Here is a 24,998-nt window from a genome sequence, read left to right on the forward strand (position 1 = left end):
ATATGATCAGATTGTAATTAGGGCTGTCGATTAATTGCAGTTAATTCATGCGATTAACTAAAAAATTAATTGTGATTAAAAGAATTAATTGCAATTAATTGCACTGTTAAACAATAGAATACCAATTGAAATTTATTAAATATTTTGGATGTTTTTCCACATTTTCAAATATTGATTTCTAGTACAACACAGAATACAAAATGTACAATGCTCACTTTATTATTTTTATTACAAATATTTGCACTGTAGAAATGATAAACAAAAGAAATACACTTTTGAGGAGAATTGAAAAATATTAACTTACAAATGTAGATTTTTGTTTTGTTACATAACTGCATTCAAAAACAAAATTATGTAAAACTTTAGAACCTACAAGTCCACTCAGTCCTACCAATTCAGCCAGTCAAGTTTGGTTACAGTTGACAGGAGATAATGCTGCCTGCTTCTTGTTTACAATGTCACTTGAAAGTGAGAACAGGAGTTCACATGGCACTTTTGTAGCCGGCATTGCAAGGTATTTACGTGCCGGATATGCTAAACATTCATATGTCCCTTCATGCTTCGGCCACCATTCCAGAGGCCATGCTTCCACGCTGATGGTGCTTGTTAAAAAAATGCGTTAATTAAATTTGTGACTGAACTCCCTGGGGGATAATTGTATGTCTCCTGGTCTGTTTTACCCACATTCTGAAATATTTAATGTTATAGCTGGCTCGGATGATGACCCAGTACATGTTCGTTTTAAGAACACTTTCACAGCAGATTTGACAAAATGCAAAGAAGGTACCAATGTGAGATTTCTAAAAATAGTTACAGGACTCGATCCAAGGTTTAAGAATCTGAAGTGCCGTCCAAAATCTGAGAGAGACGAGTTGTGGAGCATGCTTTCAGAAGTCTTAAAAGAGCAACGCTCAGATGTGGAAACTATAGAACCCGAACCACCAAAAAAGAAAATCAACCTTCTGCTGGTGGCATCTGACTCTGATGATGAAAATGAACATGCATCGGTTCACTCTGCTTTGGATCGTTATCGAGCAGAACCCATCATCAGCATGGACACATCGTCTGAAGCATGAAGGGACATTTGAATCTTTAGCATATCTGGCACATAAATATCTTGCGACGCCAGCTACAATAGTGCAATACAAACGCCTGTTCTCACTTTCAGCTGACATTGTAAACAAGAAGCGGGCAGTATTATCTCCTGTAAATTATAACCAAACTTCTTTGTCTGAGCAATTGGCTAAAGTAGGACTGAGTGGACTTGTATGTTCTAAAGTTTTATATTGTTTTATTTTTGAATGCAGTTATTTTTTTGTACGTAATTCTACATTTGAAAGTTCAACTTTCATGATAGAGATTGCACTACAGTACTTGTATTAGGTGAATTGAAAAATACTGTTTTTTTACAGTGCAAATATTTGTAATAAAAATAGAAAGGGAGCACTGTACACTTTGTGTTCTGTGTTGTAGTTTAAATCAATATATTTGAAAATGTAGAAAACATCCAAAATATTTAAATAAATGGTATTCTATTATTGTTTAACAGCACAATTAATTGCGATTAATTTTTTTAATCGCTTGACAGCCCTAATTGTAATAATGCATCTCATTCAAATTCTAACAGTCTTGTTATTGAGAAGCTGCTATGAAGATAGATATTTTTATCCTGAAATTTTTTTACTGGTTGTCTTAAAACTTTAAGCTAACTGCCTTAACCTGAGGGTTGGAAATAGGTTATTTAGAGGCTATATTTCTTTTTGCATTAATTTTATGAGTAGAGCTATAAATAACTTGAAGGTCCAGATTAACCCTTTCGATACTGATGTTGTTCAATTAAAGCTTTGTTATTCAACATATTGGGGCGGAATGGGGGATGCCGATAACTTCAAAATTCCGCTTAACTAAGAGGGAGGGAAGGATTTTGGGTGCAGGAGGGGGCTGGGGGCTGGGGGGCAGGATCTAGGAGGGAGTTTGGGTGCAGGAGGGGGCTTGGGTCAGGGGGGTTGGGGTGCAGGCACTGCCTCCACAGCTCCCATGGGCCATGGTTCCCAGTGGGTGGGGGCAGTGCGCAGAGCTGCCTAGCTATACCTCCACCTAGGAGACGCAAGGATATGTGGCCACTTGTGGGGAGGCGTCCAAGTGAGCACCACCCAGATCCGGCACCCCATACTCCCTCCCGCAACCCAACCTCCTGCCCCAAACCCCTCCCACATGCAAACTCCTTCCCAGATCCTGCACTCCGAACCCTTTATGGCCATTCCTCCACCTAGGAGCAGCAGGAGGACATGTCGTCGCTTCTGGGGAGCCACGCAGAGCCTGGTAGGGTGCCTATCGGCTCCATGCCAATTGTACTATAAACCGGACTTTCACTGAAGATCAGAAATGCCAGTTTACAGAGTTTTCCGGTTGGTAAAGTGCCGGATAACACACCTTTTACTATGTATAGCTAAAATGATGGTAATTAACCATTGGAATAATTTACCAAAGGCTGTGGTGGATTCTCTCTTACTGGCAATTTCAAAATCAAGATTGGATGTTTTGTAAAGATAAGGTCTAGTTCAAACAAGAATTAATTCAGGGAAGTCTTTGTTATATGGGAAGTTAAACTAGATTATCACAATGGCCCCTTCTGACCTTATAATATATGAATAAAAGATTAAATTATAGCGTTAGCTATATTATATACAGCTAAAATATCCTCCAAAGCATTCATTTGCTATCAAGTGAAAATGCTGTTTCTAAAAGGTGCTAGGCTGGAGTAGAGTTTTTAGATGTTCCATTTCCTTCTCTTCCCTCCTGCCTGCTCTTCTTACTTCTCCTTCATTTGAATCACATGAGTGCCCATTCCTTCCAATATATTCTATTTTATGGTATTTAAACACTGCAGATAATCAGGATCATAAATGGCATTTTTATATTCAGGAAAATTTAGTTCATATATATTTCTTATAAAACCTAAACTGACTTCTTGGTTTTACCTCTTTATAGCACCAAAGCCATTTATTGATGTGAGTATTGTCATGCGGACTGCAGGGCATTCTCAGATATCACGTATTAAGTAAGTATATTTTACATATTCCATTATGGTGGAATGTTTAAACTTTCCAAAACCACTATCTTTTCTTCTAGCAGAGGTACTCTTTCAATTAATAGAAAACTCCTTTGGTCCAGCTACTGTTATGTACTATTTTCCAAAAAATTTTGGAGTCACATCAGCAATACATTTCTGATTGTAACATATAGGAAGATGTGTAGTTTTATGTACTCGCAATGAAAAACAGCTAAACTGATTTTGCTCACACTTTTGGAAATAAACTTCACTTGTAGACTGAGACAAAGCAAGGTAAATTTCAACCCAAAAGAAATTAGTTTCAGAAAGATAGCAGTTGGGGAAAAAATGGAATGTGGAACTCAGCCTTATTTGACCTGTTGGTTACCAGTGTGAGCACTTACAGTTCTGCATTAGAGCAAGCATTTGTTAACAATGTCATATATATATATATATATAGCATTTGTTTAAGTTCAAGTTAAAAGGTGCGATATAGTGAAATTATTTCTGGTTATAGCAAATGTAGAGTTCATATCTTATACTTCTGTTGTTGTTATTCATATTGCCATAGCACCTTGGAACCCTGGTCAGAGATCAGGACCTCATTGTGCTAGATGCTATACAAACACAGAAGAAAGAGATGATCTCTGCCCCAAGGGCCTTGCAGTCTAATGTATAAGACAAGAGAGACCACTGATAGATATAAGACCGATGGGGGAGTACAAGTAAACATAAGAACATAAGAAAGGCCGTACCGGGTCAGACCAAAGGTCCATCTAGCCCAGTATCCTGTCTACCAACAGTGGCCAATGCCAGGTGCCCCAGAGGGAGTGAACCTAACAGGCAGTGATCAAGTGATCTCTCTCCTGCCATCCATCTCCATCCTCTGACAGACAGAGGCTAGGGACCCCATTCCTTACCCATCCTGGCTAATAGCCATTAATGGACTTAACCACCATGAATTTATCCAGTTCTCTTTTAAACTCTGTTACAGTCCTAGCCTTCACAACCTTCTCAGGTATGGAGTTCCACAAGTTGATTGTGCGCTGCGTGAAGAAGAATTTCCTTTTATTTGTTTTAAACCTGCTGCCTATTCATTTCATTTGATGACCCCTAGTTCTTGTATTATGGGAATAAGTAAATAACTTTTCCTTATCCACTTTCTCCACATCACTCATGATTTTATATAGCTCTGTCATATCCCTTCTTAGTCTCCTCTTTTCCATGCTGAAGAGTCCTAGCCTCTTTAATCTCTCCTCATATGGGACCCGTTCCAAACCCTTAATCATTTTAGTTGCCCTTTTCTGAACCTTTTCTAGTGCCAGTATATCTTTTTTGAGATGAGGAGACCACATCTGTACGCAGTATTCGAGATGAGGGCGTACTATCAATTTATATAAGAGCAATAATATATTCTCAGTCTTATTCTCTATCCCCTTTTTAATGATTCCTAACATCCTGTTTGCTCTTTTGACCGCATCTGCACACTGCGTGGACATTTTCAGAGAACTATCCACAATGATTCCAAGATCTTTTTCCTGACTTGTTGTAGCTAAATTAGCCCCCATCATATTGTATGTATAGTTGGGGTTATTTTTTCCAATGTGCATTACTTTACATTTATCCACATTAAATTTCATTTGCCATTTTGTTGCCCAATCAGTTAGTTTTGTGAGATCTTTTTGAAGTTCTTCACAGTCTGCTTTGGATTTAACTATCTTTAGCAGTTTAGTATCATCTGCAAACTTTGCCACCTCACTGTTTACCCCTTTCTCCAGATCATTTATGAATAAGTTGAATAGGATCGGTCCGAGGACTGACCCTTGGGGAACACCACTAGTTACCCCTCTCCATTATGAGAATTTACCATTTATTCTTACCCTTTGTTCCCTGTCTTTTAACCAGTTCTCAATCCATGAAAGGACCTTCCCTTTTATCCCATGGCAGCTTAATTTACATTAAGAGCCTTTGGTGAGGGACTTTGTCAAAGGCTTTCTGGAAATCTAAGTACACTATGTCCACTGGATCCCCCATGTCCACATGTTTGTTGACCCCTTCAAAGAATTCTAATAGATTAGTAAGACACGATTTCCCTTTACAGAAACCATGTTGACTATTGCTCAACAGTTTGTTTTTCTATGTGTCGGACAATTTTATTCTTAACTATTGTTTCGACTAATTTGCCCGGTGCAGACGTTAGACTTACCGGTCTGTAATTGCTGGGATCACCTCTAGAGCCCTTTTTAAATATTGGCGTTACATTAGCTAACTTCCAGTCATTGGGTACAGAAGCCGATTTAAAGGACAGGTTACAAACCTTAGTTAACAGTTCCGCAACTTCACATTTGAGTTCTTTCAGAACTCTTGGGTGAATGCCATCTGGTCCCGGTGACTTGTTAATGTTAAGTTTATCAATTAATTCCAAAACCTCCTCTCGTGACGCTTCAATCCGTGACAGTTCCTCAGATTTGTCACCTACAAAAGCCAGCTCAGGTTTGGGAATCTCCCTAACATCCTCAGCCGTGAAGACTGAAGCAAAGAATCCATTTAGTTTCTCCGCAATGACTTCATCGTCTTTAAGCGCTCCTTTTGTATCTCGATCATCAAGGGGCCCCACTGGTTGTTTAGCAGGCTTCCTGCTTCTGATGTACTTAAAAAACATTTTGTTATTACCTTTGGAGTTTTTGGCTAGCCGTTCTTCAAACTCCTCTTTGGCTTTTCTTATTAAGGGTACTGGTCAGTATGATAAGCAGTGAGTGGTCTCTACACACTAGCAGCCTAACTGTTGTCAAATTTTTAATAGTATTCATGGCAAAGGAGAATTTTGAGGAGGGATGTGTAGGTGGATAATGAGGTAGGGGTTTTTTGGATGTTCACTGGTAGCACCTCCGAATTTTCTTTGACCAGTGGCAGTGGATTTTTGAGGAATTATTTTGTATCTATAGTTCATAAATAGGTAGTTTTAATACCTTGTGTGTTATTTCATAATTCATTTTGCTTCATAATTTGAAGCTTTGCTTTTACAAACAATAAATTGCTGCTGTTTAATAGTTATTTTTTACTGTCATATTCAGGTACTTTAAGGTGCTGATTCAGGAAATGGATCTCAAATTAGATCTTGGATTCCTATATGCATTGGCTGAACTATTTACACAGGCTGAGGTGCCCAAAGACCAAGAGGTAGAAATCTTTTTCATAAAAAGAAAATGTATTTTTAATTTGTAAAATATTACACAGGTGTATACAACTTGGGCTTCTGCTGCTGTAGGCAGTAACAGCTGACAACGATGTCCATGGCACAGATTGAGCAAGGTTCACAGGATTGCTCTTGAGGTACAGTTTTTAGTAGCTACTTACTGTCCCATGTAGAGAGCAGGTTTTCTGCTTCTCCTTTCTCCATACTTTGGCATAACATACAGAGAAAGAGCCCAGGCCTCAGAATAGAAAATGAGACCGACGTTGTGCAAGAGCCAGCATCCAGCTCCCTCTTCCTAGTGGCAGGCTGATCCTTTGCACTGTGGGCAAGGTCAGGAAAAGAGGGACAAGAGTCATCCTTCTTGGAGGACTAGGAGAAGCAAGGCCCTCAGAGAGGAAAGTAGGGGAACAGATTCACCCACAACAAGCTTTCCCCTCTCCTCCCCTGGAGAGGAAGGAAAAAAGATCCTGGCATGTGGGAAGAGGATTCCAACGTCTAAGTGAGGTGCCACTGGATTGAGTATGTGTGAGTATGAGGAAGGAGAAGGGAAGACAAGTGATTGTAGAGTGTTATAGAGTGAAGGACAATGTGCAGGTCTGCTGCAGTTGTAAGAGTGCATTGTGTGTTTGGGGATGAGAGATAGTGGCGCTGCACAAATGAAAGGAAATTGTAAGAATTTGGGTTGAGAGAGTAAGTGAATGGATTGGGGGAACTGATATACTGGAGCTGTAACCATTTCAGCAAATATTACAGTTACACTTGGATCCTATATATGACTGCACATGTTTTGATCTCAAAGAGCTTAACAGAGAAAGAAAGAAACAGAGCTCATCCTGATCTTAAGACAAAGAGAGGTCAAGTGACTACCCAAAGTCACACAGCAGGGAAGTGGAAGAGGCAGTAAATAGTATGTTCTCTAGGGACTTTTGCTGCAACAAAAAGAAAACATAGAAAGTGTCAACCTTACCAGACACTAAGGACAACTTCACCTACCTTTCACCATCAATAGCCTTCAGAACGTCTCAGGAAATATCAAAAAATGTAGAAGAAAAGACCACCTGGCTGCTTCTACTTTTTCATCACAATTGACGTCAACCAACAAGCATCCCTTTGGACCGGATTCATAATAGCTACAGACCAAATATTACTTTAGGTCTAGTGATCTCTTCTTCTTTCTCTACTGCCTTTGGACATAGTCTTTTCTGGTTTTGGAGAGCATAGAATATTAGTATATCAGACAAATGGGTGTTGGAAATTATTTCAACAGGTTATACCATCGAGTTTCATGCCATACCCATCTTCCCTGTCCCTTTTCAGGGACCGCATCTCATGAGAGGTTTCTAATTTAAAAGTTGGATTCTCTCATTTAGCCAGGGGCAATAGAACCTGTTCCTCCTCAGCACAGAGCGTACGTTTTTTATTTCATATATTTCCTCATATCCAAAAAAAAAAGGGCAGAATGGAGGCTCATCCTAGATCTCAGAATGTTCAGTGCCTTCATTCACAGTTGAATATTCACAGTGGTTACACTGGCCTTCATAATACTGATGCTAGATCAGAGTGATTGGTTTCTAGCTCTTGACCTGAAGAATTCTGTTGCTTTGAGTAGTGTCCCTATGGTTGCTCCACTCTCGGTGTGCTTGAGTCCCTGTGCTGCTGATTGGAGAATTTTGGTAGCAGTGTCCTTTAGGCTCACACATGTGCTGCCTCTCCTCATGCTGCGCCATGAGTCTAGTCAGCGCGGGCGAGCTAACACCCCTCAGTTCCTTTCTCAACCGCCCCTGGCTAGAGATGGAGCCATTCATAGTCCATTAGGACCATTACTTTTGATTTACATTTCTATAGTTAGCCTCCTAGTTCTTAGTTGTAGTTTTTTTCCCTTTAAAAATCAATAAATAAAGACTTTAGTTTCTTTTCCTGCTCCTTTCCTCAATGGGGTTTGCCCGGCTCTGGGCAAGACAAGCACTCCCAGTACGTTTGCCTGTCGCAGACTAGCACTCCCAGTGCATTTGCTGCCCTGGAAAAGGCCACATTCAACAAAAGTGTGATCTTTGCCAGCAACTCAAGCCCTGATCTAGTAAAGATAGAGAGCTCAGGCAGAAGATTATCTTCATGAACGCAGCTCTCTGACCCTCTCTGGATCCGCAGCACGAGTCACCGGCAGATGTGCGTCTTCCCCACAGCCCTCAATATCAAAAGGCTGTGGGTTGAAGAAACACTGATACTTCACACAAATCATCAAAAAAGAGAGCGGGAAGTCCTCACAATGAATTCTGAGATAGCCATAAACATTCTCCAGCACGCTTGGTATCCTCGAGACAGCTGGCTCCCAGACCTTCTCAGTCCGGTACCCATGGCTCACAGAAGTCCTCAGCGGCAGGCATAGTTGACAACCCAATGGATGCAATGAGCACGGACACTGAATCAACTGCACCAATGGACAAAGACAAAATTAAGCACTCCTCTAAGAGGGTTCCAGTATTGAGTCTCACATAGGTACAACCCTCGACGCCTCACCCGGCACCAGAATGACTGGTACAGGCAAGATCCCCATCTCCCCTGGTATCGCCAATGGCACTGAGTCAGTCGACACCACTGGAATTCCAACACTTCAGGGACCCCCACATAACAGACGTACCAGGGTCTTCTCTTCTTGGTGCCGGGACTGCTGCATCGAGTGCTCGCTCAGCACAGGAGTCTTCCCCACTGCTGTTCCATGCTCCCACGCTCTTCAGTGAAGGCTCTGACAGTGAACCTGAGGGATGGCATCTCAGTACTCTTCAGAGGCTCCTTACGGTGCCCAATACCAGCAGAGCCCTTGAGAATATCATCTGATGCCCCACCACCACCATCTTGGTATGGTCATCCATGGACACCACCACCACTGACCTGTGTGCCACCACCCCAGTGGCCATTATGGGATCCTTGGGCTGCAAATCGCCACCATGCCTTCTCAAGCCTTTACCCCCAGTTGAGAGCACCCTTTCAGCCACAGCGTCCCGAGTTTCAGAACCTTTGGAAGAAATTGTGGAGGAACAGGAGGATGACGTTGAGGAAGAAGTGACCCCAAGGACCATTTTCTCCTCATCGGATGAGGTCATTAAGGCTTCCCTGCCATCTCTAGTGGGTGATTTTTGCCTCTTCCAGGACCTAGCAATATGAGTGGCGGTCACTCTCCGTATACCAATAGAAGAGGTCAGAGACACCCACCGTTGTCTCCTTGACGTACTCCACTCGGCCTTTTCGTCAAAAATCACCCTACCTACTAACGAGGCTGCTCTAGATGCAGCAAGAACCATCTGGTAGACCCCAGCATTGGTGGCACCTATATACAAGTGGGTGGATTAAAAAATTATTATGTCCCAGCAAAGGAGACTGAATTCCTCGTGGTGGATGCCGTTAACTCCCACGGCTGTCGATATCAGTTGAGGTCCCCTCCCTAAGACAGGGACTGGAAGTGTTTGGACCTTCTTGGGAGAAAAGTGTACTCCTCGACCACGCTTCAGTTTCGAATTGCCAATTACCAAGCCCTCACGGTGAAATCTGACTATATAAGTTATTTGAAACTGAACAATTGTATTGAATAGCTGCCTGAGTCGCATTGAGACCAATTTAAGGTCATCATTCGGGAGGGACAGCTAGTTCCAAAGAAAACACTACAATCTGCCCTGGACACAGTTGACACTGTGGGTAGGTCCATTTCCATGGTGGTGGTGATGTGGCATGCGTCTTGGCTCCATCTGTTAGGCTTCCCAAAAGAGGTACAGCCAACCATTGAAGATCTTCCCTTTGAGGGCACTAAGCTCTTAGCGAAAAAGACTGATGCCTCTTTTCACACCCTGAAAGATTCTTGGGCCACTCTCCATTTTCTGGGCATCTGCATGCCAGGACAGAAGAGAAAATTTGAGTCCACAGACCTCGCATAAAGCCACTCACCTCACAATACCAGCTCAATGCTACTACGAGCCACAGAGGAAGAAAACTAAGTTTTAGAGCCGTAAACCATCTGGCCCACAATCATCCTTGTCCCACCATCCACGTCCAATCACCAATTTTGACATGTTGATTGAGGTGCCAAAAGACTACTCCCCCCCCAACTGCTACAACAGATCACTGCTATCCACCCATTTGGCCATTGGGTAGCAGCATTCCGCAGCACCTGGGAATGCATAAAATCCTAGAGATCATTCACAATGGGTCTCTATTTTACCTCCCTATCCTCTCCACAACACCCTTCCCTGTCCCTCTTCAGGGACCCTTCTCACAAGAATTTACTGCGACAAGATTGATCATCTCTTCCAATTAGGAGCCTTAGAAACCACTATCTCAACATCTACAAGGCAAAGGGTTCTACTCTCATTATTTCCTAATACTCAAGAGAAAGGGAGGGTGGAGACCCATACTTGACCTCTGTGCTCTCAACAAGTTTGTTGAGGCTCAAAAATTCAAGATGGTCACTTTAGCAATGATCATTCCAGCAGATGACCAGGGAGACTAGTTTTCAACCCTCAACCTTCAAGATGCCTATTTTCATATTTAAATCCTATCAACTCTCGGACAATTTCTCAGATTTACTCTAAGACAAGACCACTACCAGAACAGGATGCTCTCCTTTGGACTATTCATCGGCCCTGAAAGTATTTTCCAAGGTTCTCTCAGTAGTGGACGCCCATTCACGCTCCCAAGTGATCTTGATTTACCCTTATCTGGATGATTGCCTCCTCAGAGCCCGGTCTCTACAAGAGTCTCACCAAGTCACCAAAGCTGCAATCCGCTTGTTTGCAGGACTGGACCTACAGATCAACTCCCAGAAATAAACCGACACTGCAGAGCTACGCTTGGAATTCATAAGCACCAACCTCAACTCTTTGCAGGCCAGAGCTCTCCTACCTCAACAAAGATTCCTCTCTTTGGCCACACTCATCGAGACCTTTCAAAACAGCCCACAAGTATCAGCCAGACACTGCGTACAACTCTTGGGGCACATGGCAGTGGGCATAGCAGTAATACCATATGCCAGGCTTCACATGCAGTGCTTCCAGATGTGGTTCAGCTTGGCCTCCAGACCAAACAAGGACAGGCTAGACAAACCCTTGTCACTACCCAGCAGGGTCAAAATCACCTTAGATTAATGGAAAGACCCAACCAACATTTGCAAAGGGATCCCCCTCTCACAGATCACCTCATCATTGCTTCTCACCACCGACACATCCCTCGTGGGGGGGGATGTGTATCTAAATAGCCTTATGACATGAGGCAAATGGTAACCCAAGGAGATATCCCTTCACATCATCCTACTCAACCTAAGTCAGGAATGCCTACACCTGTTTCCTCTTGCTAATCAAAGGATCACACACTAGAGTCCTAACAGACAACGTAGCCTGCATGTACTATATATATTGACAAGTGGGAGCCCGATCACCCTCCCTCTACGTGGAGATGAGACTATGGAACTGATGTATCTTCCTACAATGTCACACTGTCAGCAGCCTACCTCCCGAGCACACACAACTCAATAGTGGACAGCCTCATTCACAAATTCCCACATGATTATGAGTGGCAGCTAGGCCCAGTAGTACTCCACAATGTATTCAGGCGGTGCAGCAGACCAACCACAGACTTATTCCAGAGCTGCGTCATTTATCCACTTGTCCTCCAATCTGATTATCTTTAAAGGTTAGACCTGTTAACTTACAATGAGGGAATGATTCACCATCCAAAACCAGCTCTCTCTCTCTGCTTTCACTGCTTGGTTTTTTGATAGTTCTCAGAACTAGAAAAAAATTTGTTCTTCAGATGTACCAACCTTCTTGAGCAACAGTAGAAAAGATTCTAAAAGAAAAACACTCTGCGGAGTGTAAAAGATTTGTTGACTGGTGTGATCAGCGGAATGTTGTCCCAATTACTTCATATTTTGGATTACATTCTTTCTCTGAAGATCTCAGGTCTCACTTAGCTCTCTAAGGGCATATCTAGTGGACATGAGTGCCTTATATTCCTCAACCCCCATGTATTTTCCCATCCTACGACATCTAGATTCCTGAGAGGTTTAGTGAAGTATTTCCAGTCATAGTCAGACCTGCTCAGATATGAACCTTAATGTCGTTTTGAGAGGTCTTGTAGGATAATCCCTTGAACCTTTGGCTTTATGCTCCTTTCTACACCGGTCCATGAAGACCTCCTTTTATTGTAGTCATAACATCAGCCAGAAGGATGGGAGAGTTAGGGGGTCTCTCTCCCACCACACCCAAAATTTGTTCCCAAGATTGTGTCTGAGTTGCATATCAGACAAGTCATACACTTGTTAGTTTTTATCCTAAACCTCACTCTAACAATGAGGTAAGATAACATACTTTAAATGTTAGACAGGTACTAGCCTCCTACCTGAAGAGACTGAAGCTGTTCCAGTCATCTCCAAGATTGTTCATTTCATTTGCAGAAAGAATAAAGGGTACCCTAGTATCTCTCAAATATTGTCAGTGAATTTCAGGATGCATTACACTATTCTATGAATTAGCTCCCCCAATCAATATTAAGGCTTATTTGACCAGGGCCTAGGCAACTTCAGTGGCCCCTCTGAAAAATGTTTCCTTAAAAGACTGCGTAGACTGAGCCGATCACAACACATCTTTCAATCTTCTCTCGCTCTGGCCATCCTTCGCCATGCTTGTCCATATCTCCTTGTTAGGAAATCATCCCACCTCTTTGGAGGCCTACTGCGTGCCCGTTTCTGTTATCGTGGATACCACTCAGATATAGCTGCGGTCCATCTGTTGTCACTGAGTCGGGCCACATGTCCCCCCACCGCATTTTGCTGAGCCTGCTTTCAGCAACGTCTCACACTCCAGACTGGTGCCTAATTATTTCGTTGGGGATGTGATCGTGGAGCGAAATGCCCAAAAATGTTTGTTCCATCGCCCTCTGTGTGACGGACAGTTGATGTTCTTCAGTCTTTGTCAGTGACCATGTTTCACTGCCATATAACATCGCTGGAAGCACGGTCGAGTTGAAAAGATTCTTAAGTGTTGTTTTGCTGATCTTTCCTTGGAGGATGTCCTTGATGTCATTGAATGCTCACCATCCAGCTTTTTTTCTGCACGACAGTTCGCCTTTCTGATTGTGACGCATGTTGACTTCCTGGCCCAGATAAACCCATTTATCAACCTCATGGATCTGCTCTCCTCCAAGAGTTATTTGGGTTTTTGGCTGAACATCTGATCTCGTGTATTTCGTTTTTGACCGATACATTTTTAATCTGACTTGACTACTTTTCGTGTTCAGTACCATCTTGCTGCATAAGAAAGGCAATCGAGAAAATCTAAAGAACTATCGCCCGATCTGCCGACTTTCGCATATCTGGAAATTGTTCACTAAAATAATAACAAATCGACTGTCACGAAACCTGGATGAACAGCAACCTAGAGAGCAGGCCGGCTTTCGAAGGAATTATAACACAATAGACCACCGCTTCACTCTAAACCAACTACTAGAGCATTCAAGGGAATATAAACTCCCTTTGTGCATTGCCTTCATGGACTACGAGAAGGCGTTTGACAGCATAGAGACTAACGCCATTCTTGAAGCTCTTTCAGAACAGGGCATCAGTGCAAAATATATCACATTACTAAAGGAAGCAAACTCTGGCTGCAGCACAGACATATCGCTGTTTGATACTCCCCTCCAAATCCCCATCGAGAGAGGTGTGAAACAAGGAGATACAGTTTCACCAATATTATTCACAGCCTGTCTTGAATCGGTTTTTCGACGAGCAGACTTGGAAGGTGGGATTAATATCAACGGCGAGCGGCTAAACTATCTCAGGTTTGCAGATGTTATAGTGTTGATAGCCGAAAATACAGCCCTTAAAAGACATCTGTAAATTGCTACATGTAGCTCTGTGTACCTTTGCAAGGCTGTACTTTAGTGGAGGTATCTTTGTCAGATGCCTCTTGGTTAGGCTGTTCTTCACTCTCTCATACATAGGATTCGGTGCACCCACCACTGTGGTTAGAGTACTGCTCGAGAGTCAACTAGAATGAAATACAAACTGGGACGAGCTCTGCTTTGGATTCCTCATACACTATATGAGATTTGAGATAGAGACAGAACTGGAGTGGCAGTTGGTTCTTCACCACTGTTCGTACCTTCAGTAGGGAGCACAAGGATAGTTCGGGCACATGCGGACTGAACTAACACTGCTAACAAAAATCTTCCATGGAGCGTATGCGTACCAAGAGTAATACAAACAGCAACTGCACATCTCCAGTTACTGTACAGCAGTAGTTCTCAAACTTTTGTACTGGTCAGGGCTGGCTCCAGGCACCAGCTCAGCAAGCAGGTGCTTGGGGCAGCCAAGGGGAAGGGGCGGCACGTCGGGCTCTTCAACGGCAATTCAGCGGCGGGTCGCTTTTTTTTTTTTTTTGCCGCCACCGCTGGAGCCAGCCCTGGTACTGGTGAGCCCTTTCACATAGCAAACCTCTGAGTGCGACTCACCTTATAAATTAAAAACACTTTTTTATATATTTAACATCATTATAAATGATGGATGCAAAGCAGGGTTTGGGATGGAGGCTTACAACTCGCAACCCCCCCATGTAATAACCTCGCAACCCCCGAGGGATCCTGACCCCCACTTTGAGAACCTCTGCTGTACAGGTAAATAATCTCTCTTTATCCATCCACTTGTTTACAGCTCTGCATCTATATCTCTCACTTCATTTGGTGTATCTTCTGGCAAGATAAATATGAATTCTAGAAGAGGTTTTTAAAGATTTGTATCAATTATAGAATAACCTTTTTTATTTATTTGACCCAGGCTCTGTATTTAATTATTATTTGAACTTTAAAATAAGATTTTACATGGAGATAAATCTTTAGGAATTTGCTTGTAGGTTATTGCACCAAATAATACAGCAGAAATTCTGTTTTGAAGTAATTTCAGCAGAATGTAGATCATACAGTGTTTCTGGCAATTAGTTTACTACATCTCCCTGAAAACTGTTTGCATTGTGGAGTTTAATGCTTTAACAAGTATTGTAATTCTAAAACTAATTGTTCAAAATACTTTTACAGGTTGAACTTTTCAAAAAGGATATAGAATCTGTCCAAAAAGAATTGATGAGTATGTCATCAACAGATACATCACAAATCAGCTTGTATGAATATTTTCATATCTCTCCAATCAAGGTATGTAGATTACAGAAAAGTATTAAAATTCCTGTGTTTTTTAGTAAAGAAAGGGGGAAATTTCCTTTTCATGCCAGATTCTGAGAACAGAGAAACCAGAGGGGGAAGAGGGGTAGCAGCTAGAGAACAATGCTGAAGGAAGTGAACTTAGCATTTCTACCAATATGTATAAGGCGGGTTTCCCCCGATGCTGTGTGGACAGTTCAGCATATCAAAAGGTTCATTTCTAACAAACATCACTACTGTCATCCTTTACAATTCCTTGATATTTTCTTTTTCATAGGATTGTCTGTATCACAACTTTTGTTAACAAATAACAGCCTGTCCCAACCTACAGTTCCCTCTATCTTCTAAGGATTTTGTGAGATTAAATGTGTCTGGCAGGTTTTTCTCTTGCTTCCCAAAATCTGGTGCATTTCAGACTTGCAATGTAAAGTTTATGTAGCCAGACACATTGAAGGCTGGGGAAAGAAATCTTTCTCTTAAGAACCCATGCACACAGGATTCTCAATACTTGGGCTAGCACTCCTTAGCATAACACTTGCAGAATTCCTTTAGATCTGAGGTATTAGACTTTATGGGGCAACAGTAGTGGATGGTAGAGTACCAGTTATGATCCTTTCTGGTCCTTTCAGTCACTATATCCTTAGGTATTCAGTTGCAATGACGGATGTTTCAAACCAGTTCTTTCGTCACCATGGTTAGAGAAGGAATTGCTTGCTGCAGTCTGCTGTGTATGGATCTAGTTCATACAACTTTTTACTTGCTAATTTTGTACCATGCCAGTCTCTACCTCTAAATTGTTTGGCCAGTCCTGATGTCTACAATTCAAGAAGGTTATTGAAAAATTAGAGATGATTCAGAGAAGAGCCACAAGAATGATTAAAGGATTAGAAAACATTATAGTGTTTAGATTCAGTGAAAGATTCAAGGAGCTCAATCTATTTAGCTTATCAAAGAGAAGGTTAGTGCTGACGTCACTGTAATTTACAAATACCTGCATGGGGAATAAATGAAAGGAGGTATGAGTTTTCTGCCTCTCAGTTCCTTCTGAACCGCAATAGCTTGAGACAGAGCATTCTGCTGTCCACTGTATTCAGCTCCCCACATTTCACCTTTGACTTTTTCATCTTATTTTCTTATTTATTTCATTTATTATAATTTCTCTTTATTTTCATTTCTTTACTCTTTTTATTTTATTTAGCACTGTTGTACTTCTGGGAAGGGCGCTTTTCTCTCCTCTCCTCTTCTTGGACCTGTCATTTATGCTGGACCACAGCTTGTTATGCTCCATACCCCAGGATTTAAGCCACAGGACCTGCCACAGGTCATTTCCCCACAGTGATGGAACTCCAGTTGCCTTCCCTGTTTGCGGGACTCCCATAGCCTTTTTAATGCAAGTTTTATCTGGGTTTCAATGGCAGATCTAATGTCTCAGGCTGACTCGGTCCCTGTTGCTCCCTTGTCTATGGCCCTGGAGAAAGATCTCTAAAGAAGAGGAAACTTACCTCTCCAAGCAAAGAAATGAAGAAGAGCAGTGGATCACCCCATAAAACCCAGGGAAGGTTTCATCAGATTCAGAGATCTCAGTACCGAGACCAATCCCGATACTGTACTACCCTACTCTTCTGAGTCCCTTTCATTAAGAGGAACCTAGGAAGCCTATCAAACATCACAGCACAATGACTATGATTGTCCTTTCCCTTATTCCCCCTCCCCAGTGGGGTTACTGGGACCTGTGGGTTCACTGCAGCAACCAGTTCTATCAGGTACCTAAGAAAAAGCACTGGCATTCACTGGTAGTGTACCAGCCATTGACTCTTGCAGATAGTCCTCTGGTACTGCACACCTCATACTGCACACTTGTCCAGTACCAGATGATGAACAGGAAGAGTGAGAGTTTTAGACTGGGGAGATTTTGCCTCCATCTATAAAGTCGTCTTTATCGCCAGATGAGGCAGTAAAGCCATCACCACCCTCCCATACTGATGATTTCAAAACCTTCGAGGGCCTCATAAAGTGCCAAGCAGACTCTCTTCAAATCCCACTAGCGTAAATCTGTGGTCATGAGAAGAGCATCCTGGCTCCACTCCTCTGGTCTTCCAAAAGATGTACAAACCACCTTTGATTACCTTCCGTTTAAAGGGCCTAAGCTCTTCAGTGGGCACACGGACTCCGCTCTACACCGAGTACAACGTTCCAGTCACTGGGGATTTATATGCCTGCTGTGATAGGTCCCAAACTTCTCAAAGATGGAGACTATTCCAGTACCATCAGTACACTTTCCCTAAGCCCCAGGAGCCCTTCCATTGAAAGCCCAAACCACAAAAACAGGGGCCACCCACCCCTACTTCTGCTCAATCAGCCCCTCCCTGGAAGAGGCACTTTTGATTCCTGGACCATGAGCATCAAGCAACCCACTTCTCCAAATCAGTTGCTGTGCCACTTACCCCCCTTTTGGAGACTGACTATCCCACTACTTACCTGCCTGGGAATCTCTTACCTCAGACAAGTGAATATTGGAGGTAGTCAAAGCGAGTTACTCTGTACACTTTCATTCATTCCTCCTTTCACCCCACACCATTCCACTTCAGGGACCCTTCTTATGGGGAACTCCTAAAATAAGAAGTTCATTCCCTCCTCCTTTTGGAAGCAAGTCCCACCAGAGATTCATTGTTCTAATCCAATTACTTCCTTGTTCCCAAGAAAGACAAAGGGTGGAGACCTCAGGAATTTGAACTGTGTCCTAGCATAGTACTTCAGAATGGTGACATAGCTACCATAAACCCATCCTTAGATCCAGAAGACTGGATCATTGCCCTCAATCTACGGGATGCCTACTTTCATGTAGCCATCCCTTCCTCCCACAAGTGCTTTCTATGCTTTGTAATAGGGGCAGATTGCTATCCATATTGAGTTCTGTCCTTCAGATTCCCCACAGGCCCAAGGGAGTTGGCAAACAGTGATAGCAGCTCAGATCTGCCGGTGGGAAATATCAATATTCTTATACTTGGACAACTGGGTTCTCAGAGGCTGAATGCCTCAAGAGGTCCATTCAGCAAAGTCCAGGGAAATTGACACTATTCCAATCTTTGGGCCTTTGTATCAACCACAAGAAATCCATGCTCACTCCAGTACAAAAAGTAGACTTTATAGGAACTTCTCTAGACTCCACAACAGCAAAAGTCTACCCACCCAAGGAGAGATTCTCCATCCTGTCCTACCTGATCTTGGTGTGACATGTTGACCTCCAAGTAGGTGACTTCCCATGTGAGGATGCACCTCAGATGCCTTCAGGCATAGATAAGAGTAGTGTATCCTCCAGACACAGCCCCTCCAGATATGTCACCATGCCTGGGGAAGTGTTGGACTCTTACTTGGTGGAAAAGCCCACATTCTTACAGCCAGCACCTTCAAAGACCTTCACAACAGATGCATCTCTGTTAGGATGGGAGTTCACCTACAGGGAGACACAGCACAATGCAAATGGTTGGGGCGGGAATTGGCCCTCCATATCAATATCCTGGAAGTAAGAGCAGTATGATATGCTTGCTAATGCTTCCTTCAAGCCATACGAGGTCACTCAATCAGAGTAAGGCTGGACAAGAGGGCAGCAATGTATTACATCTACTGCCAGGGCATTATGTGCATTGTTCCAGTCGTCATGCGCGGAGTTGCTAGGGGTGTGGAATTGGTGCATCTCCCATCAGATCGAAATATCAGCAGTCTATTTACCATGCCTCCAGAATACAATTAAAGGCTCCTTTAGCAAACACTTTTGGCAAGGTGGAAGCTCAAAGACTCTGTCTTCTGCAGCATCTGCCAGACCTGGGACATACCACAAGTTGTCATCTTTGCCTCTGTGAACAACACAAAATGCTGTCTGTTCTGCTCCAAGGGAGATTATGGCCCAGCTCTCTTGGGGATTCTCTGATAACATCGTGGCCCCATTCCCTTCTTTATGCTTACCCACCTATACCACTAATCCTCAAGACCCTTCTCAAGCTGCGCTGAGAAAGAGCAAGAGCTATCCTCATAGCATCTGTTTGGCCAAGACAGGTGTGGTACTGAAACCTTTATTCACCTTTCAGAAGTGACACTCCTCAGACTTCCTATCATGAAGGACCTCTTGACATATAACTCAGGGACACTCATCCTTCCCAATCCCTCCTCCCTCAGTTTGAGAGCATGGCTGCTCAATGACTCCCAAGCATGGAATTGACTTTCTTGGGTACAGTTGAGTCAGTTCTCTTATCCAGTAGACAGTGGCAACCTTTCCAGACTACTCCTTTCAGGAGTCTGATTTGTCTTGCATACCCCATGTTTTACCTCACTTAAGAACTACTTGCTCACAAAATCAGACATAAAAACACAAAAGTGTCATAGCACACTATTACTGAAAAATTGCTTATTTTCTTATTTTTACCATATAATTATAAAATCAATTGGAATATAATTATTGTCCTTACATTTCATTGTATACAGCAATATAAACGAGTCGTATGAAATTTTAGTTTGTACTGACTTCACTGGGGCTTTTTATGTTGTCTGTAAAAATTAGGCAAATATCTAGTTGAGTTGATGTACCCCTGGAAGACCTCTGTGTACCCCCAGGGGTATGTGTACCTCTGGTTGAGAACCGCTCAAGTGCTCTAGAAGAACTTTATGTAAGCTCAAAAGCTGGTCTCTTTCACCAATAGAAATTGGTTCAATAAAAGATATTACCTCACCCACTTGTGTCTCTAACGCCATAATGTGTCAATCATGCATGTGTAGCCTGGGATTAATTTAGAGTGCGAAGTGCACCTGTCACAAGTAACAGTTTATTCAGGTAGCTAATTAGAGTTAAGTAGATGAGAGTGATAAAATAAACTCACATTTTATGAGCTTTAATTAATACACACAAATATAATAGAAATAATAGAAAAATCAATATACATAACTATGGTGGTTTCCTGAATTGTGCATACTTACAACCTTATGGAAAAAAGATGATGGATGAAACAGCTAGGGAAGCTCACCCTAAGAGCAAGGCACTGGGCCAAGCTTCCTACCTGGTTGCCCCATGTCGTCATCTGAGTGGATCTAGGGATTGATTTGTGACAAGCTTCTATATATCGTTTTCCATTCCACTCACATACGTCTGGGATCATACCTGATTACAATCTCAGTTCCTATTCATATTTGAGAGACTAATTTTAGGGTCCTGGTTGTCTGTATGTGGTATTCGGGTTAACAGTACATTACATTTCCGAAAGTTAACCCAACGCTTTGCATCAGTCTCTTTCCCAATAGTTTCAGTACATCGGTGCGGCTAGCTCTTGTTGCAAAAAAACCCCTAAAACATGTTTGTGGTTTACCTGTTTTTCATACAATGCATTTCTAAATTATCACATGATACATATTGCTAAATTTTATAATCTTAGATCAAACATGTATTATTTTATAAACTTTGATCAAGTGCATAATACTCATGCTGATTTATGCCAACTGTCAACTTCTGCTAGGCCTCACTCTAAACCCTTAACACTTAAAGCTTAAGACCTCTAGCCAAGCCTATTTTTAATACAAATATTTTGGTTCTACTTGCTGATACAGCTTCAGTAACTTCCACTATTATTTCTGTAAGCCTGTTTAGCAGATTATATATTACCCAACACTATTGATGTTCCAAGATCAGGTCAGAGATCAACACATGGGAGCCTCTCCAAGACAAGCATAGGTTTGACAAACATTTATGTAGGTGATACGGTGGCAAAGACAACTGCCTCTGCATCCAGCTCTCACTAGGAGGTCCAGGGGAATCTCAAGCACATACCAAACACCAAAGAGAATCTTTTTGGAAAGTAGGGGGAAGGAAAATCTCTTCATAAGTCAGCCTACTTGTTCACAATTGGCTTCAAGGAAATAGTTCAGTACTCCCAATCTGTAGGATCCTGGACTCGCCAGCACCAGAGGCCAAAGGGACTGACACCCCATTTCCATAAGCAGTAAAAACATAAGGGTTTTTGAAGGGTTTCTAAACATGGCCAACCTGCCTGCCTCCTTCAGTGGCTGCCACTTTCTCCCAATTAGAGGCAGACTTGGTGCCTTTTGCCCACCCAATCCCGCTCAGAAGGTGTGAGATTTTTGAGCATTCAGGTTTTAGAAGCACTTCCAGATGGTGCTAAATAAACCCTGCCCTCCATATATGTACACACACTACTCGCCGAAGAATTTTCTTAGGATCTTCAATATCAACATATTCAGAAGAAATTTCCAATCCCTTCTTAGAAAGGGAACCTTTGAGTTCATGCCACGAATCAAAATAGGGAAGAGGTTTTATTCCAGGCACTTCCTAAAAAAGACAGAAGGTCTCCACCTCACTCAGGACCTCAGGGAAATGAATTAATATCTGAATTTTGTTTATTTAAAAAATAAAAGTTAAGATGATCAGCCTGGGTACCTTCATGCCCTTTGTAGAGGAAGGTGACTATATATATGTATGTTTTTGAACATTTGCAGATAACTGCATGTACAATGCGTTACTGTCTAAGCACCTGAAGCATCTCAAATTTGTCCTAGGCAACAGCACTCCCAATTTCTTGTCTTGCCATTTGGGCTGCCAGTGGTAAATAAATGATTGATGGTAGTCATGTCCTGTCTACACAGGCAGGAAGATACCTATTTCCCTTCTTGGATGATTGGTTTATCAAGAACTTCACTCTAAAATGTGTCCGAAGGTGAATCCGTGTCACCAGTGACATCACTAGGGTTCTTAATAAAACTCAAAGACCTAACTTGTGCCAAGCAGACAATTGGAGTACATAGGCTCCTGCTAGACACAGCACAATTCAAATCCATCTCCTCCAGGACAAGATCCAGGGCAATTACCAGACTATCAGAGTCTAAAAGAATGAGTAATTGACAGTTCAAACCATTATATGAATGCAGGGCCATCCTTAGGCATACGCAGAATATGCAGCTGCATAGGGCACCAAATTTCGTGGTGCCCTAGACAGTTGCATGCTGCATATGCGGCGCTGGCTCCAGCAGCCAGCTCCAGCCCCTCCCTGCCCCCATTCCACCCCTTCCCTCAAGCCCCCTCCCCCAAGCAATGTGGCCCATGGTATTAGCAGGGATACTGGAGCCGGCAGAAGGGGTCTGGCCCACCTCCGCTCTCACCAGCGGCAGCAGTGGGAAGCAGAGTGACCCAGCTGCGTTGCTCTGCTTCCCGCTACCGCCACTGGTGAGTGCAGGGGCAGGCCTCACCCCTTCCCCCAAGCGACAGGGCTGGGAGCTGGGGGAGCGGAGCAGGCTTGGGCTGGGTTGCTCTGCTTCTCACTGCCACTGGTGAGTGTGGGGGGCAGGCCTGACTCCTGCTGCCAGCACCAGGCCCCCCACTAATCCCCCGCACTGCCCTGGGCCTCCCTGCCCTGCTGCTGCCCCCACAGCTCCTGCCCCCGTGGCCTTGCAGCCCTTGAGCGCAGTCCCCCCCTCCCCCATGTGGAGGGCCCGGCCCCCGAACTGAGCAGCTGCTTCCCCTGCAGGGCACCATCATAGGTAGGGACGGCCCTGTATGAACGTTGCATATGGTAAAACTGCAACAGTATTTGTAGTCCCTGTGGTATTTCTCCATAGACCCTGAGATCCCAATGGAAGTAAGTCAACTCCTGTGTTGCGTGTATATGATAGACTATCCTTGGGCCTTTCTGGCCTGGTGAAAGTTTGGGAACAATCTACAATTAAAAATGAACTTCCAGGTCATACTGGCTAGGTATGCATCCAGCTTACCTAGACTAATTCCAGGTATATTTGGTAGCCATTTCAGCATATGATAACTAAATTGTGAAGGTAGGCCAGTGTCGCTTCAATCCATTATTGTCAGGTTCACTTGACACATTCAAAACCTGCATTTAAAAGCTTCTTATGTTATAACATAGTAATATGGTCCTTACAAAGCTGATGAAAGCTTATCTTGAAACAGTTGGTTTCTATTTCATTAAATTTCTTACATGAAAAATCATTTTGCTAGTGTCAGTGACTTCACAGAGTGATTGGGCTTCCGGTTCCACATGTATATCAAAATTTACAAAGATGGGAGGGTGCTACATGCTAACCGGATGCTACTCTCCAAGGTGGTATCTGTGTCTACCTTAGTGAGACTATCATCCATTCTTCTAATGCACTTGCCCATCCCAATGAGGCTTTTCTCCATTAATTCAAGGTTAATAGGTCCTTAGGGTTCTATTGGAAGCAGGCTAATGGTAAACTTCCATGTACCACTAAGGAGTATTAAACCCAATGACAATCTTGCAGAGAATCAGAATGCCAAGAAGTCAGTTTCTCTTGTGCATTGGTGGGTACAGTCTTAAGTTGCAGAGTGCTTGGAGCAGTTCTTTCTTTTAAAATCCCTTTTGTGAACAGGGGACAGGACTGCTATAAATGTGCAATTTGCTTATAAACTGGATTTAATCAGTCAAAGAACAAAATTTTTTGTCTGTTAATGTGTTTGGGTTTTTTGCGTGATTGAAACAAGTCTCCACAGGTGTTCACTATGTTTTACTGTGTGCTTTACTCAGTTTGCTGCTGTTATTTTTAAACATTGTATTAGGTCATTTGCTTTATCTTCATTCTTACCCTCTAATTTGCTGCTTGTCAAAATGTTGCTTTACTCTAGACGTGAATACATTTTTTTGAATGTCACTCTTTTATGAAGTAGGAGTCAGTCAATTCCTTAATAAAGTGCTGTGTCGATGAATTCCTCTTCTCTTTTCAAAAAATATTAGGTTCAGAGTGCAAAAGTCTTAGTGAGAGAGAGGGCAGATTCTGCTCTTCCAGAAAAATTCTGCTTTAGGCTTTCTGGTCTTGTTTGCTGTGTGATATTAGCAGGAAACTTTCTGATTAGGATGGAGTCAGTCAAGATTAGGAAATAGCATATGCTAATGACAGCTAATGACTTTTTGTTAAAACGTTATTAAGGTAGTATCCAATCAAATGTGGAGTTCTACATTCTCATTCTCATTCTTTCAGTTACATTTAAGTTTCTCACTGAGCACGGGTGGAGAAGATAGCAACAAAGAAGAAAGACAGCATGAACTGATTCCAGTTCAGTCCGTGAACCTTCTGCTGAAGAGTATTGGTGCCACACTCACAGATGTACAAGATGTTGTCTTCAAGTATGTTGACTATATAGTTTTATAATTTAATTAGTACTTTGAACACAGGGAAATTCATTTTGTTCTGCTCTAAATAATGTGGACTTCTTTTAGGTTGGCTTTCTTCGAACTCCGGTATCACTTCTGTACTACACAACAACTACAATCAGCAGTTATTAAGCATTATTCAAAGCAGGTTAGTCTAAATTAATTTGTGTACTTCTTTGTTTAAATACATTATATTATATGCTGGGAGCTACATGTCAATGTACTGTATTCTTTTCTGGTTTGTATGTTTATATGCACACTTGTTAAAGAAGGGAAGTGAAATGAAAATATTTGGTTGGAAACAGGCTAGTTACCTAGATTAAGACTAGTATTTTTAGAAAAATATTCTTAAAATAAGGCTAAATATCACCTCAGCTTC

The 24,998-nt window shown here is 42.5% G+C and overlaps 1 protein-coding gene across 5 annotated transcripts in view; it reads left to right on the forward strand.

Moving 5' to 3' along the window:
* Positions 1–24,998, forward strand: part of VPS13A (vacuolar protein sorting 13 homolog A) — a 271,263-nt gene that overhangs the window by 201,826 nt on the left and 44,439 nt on the right. For all 5 annotated transcript variants that reach the window (XM_034774370.1, XM_034774372.1, XM_034774371.1 and 2 more), the window contains 5 exons: positions 2,992–3,061; positions 6,127–6,232; positions 15,321–15,434; positions 24,447–24,592; positions 24,686–24,767. In XM_034774370.1, coding sequence (XP_034630261.1) covers positions 2,992–3,061; positions 6,127–6,232; positions 15,321–15,434; positions 24,447–24,592; positions 24,686–24,767 — 518 coding nt within the window. The remainder of the gene's footprint in view (positions 1–2,991; positions 3,062–6,126; positions 6,233–15,320; positions 15,435–24,446; positions 24,593–24,685; positions 24,768–24,998) is intronic.

Source organism: Trachemys scripta, chromosome 6 (genome assembly GCF_013100865.1).
Source record: "Trachemys scripta elegans isolate TJP31775 chromosome 6, CAS_Tse_1.0, whole genome shotgun sequence".
Classification (NCBI taxonomy): Eukaryota; Metazoa; Chordata; order Testudines; family Emydidae; genus Trachemys; species Trachemys scripta.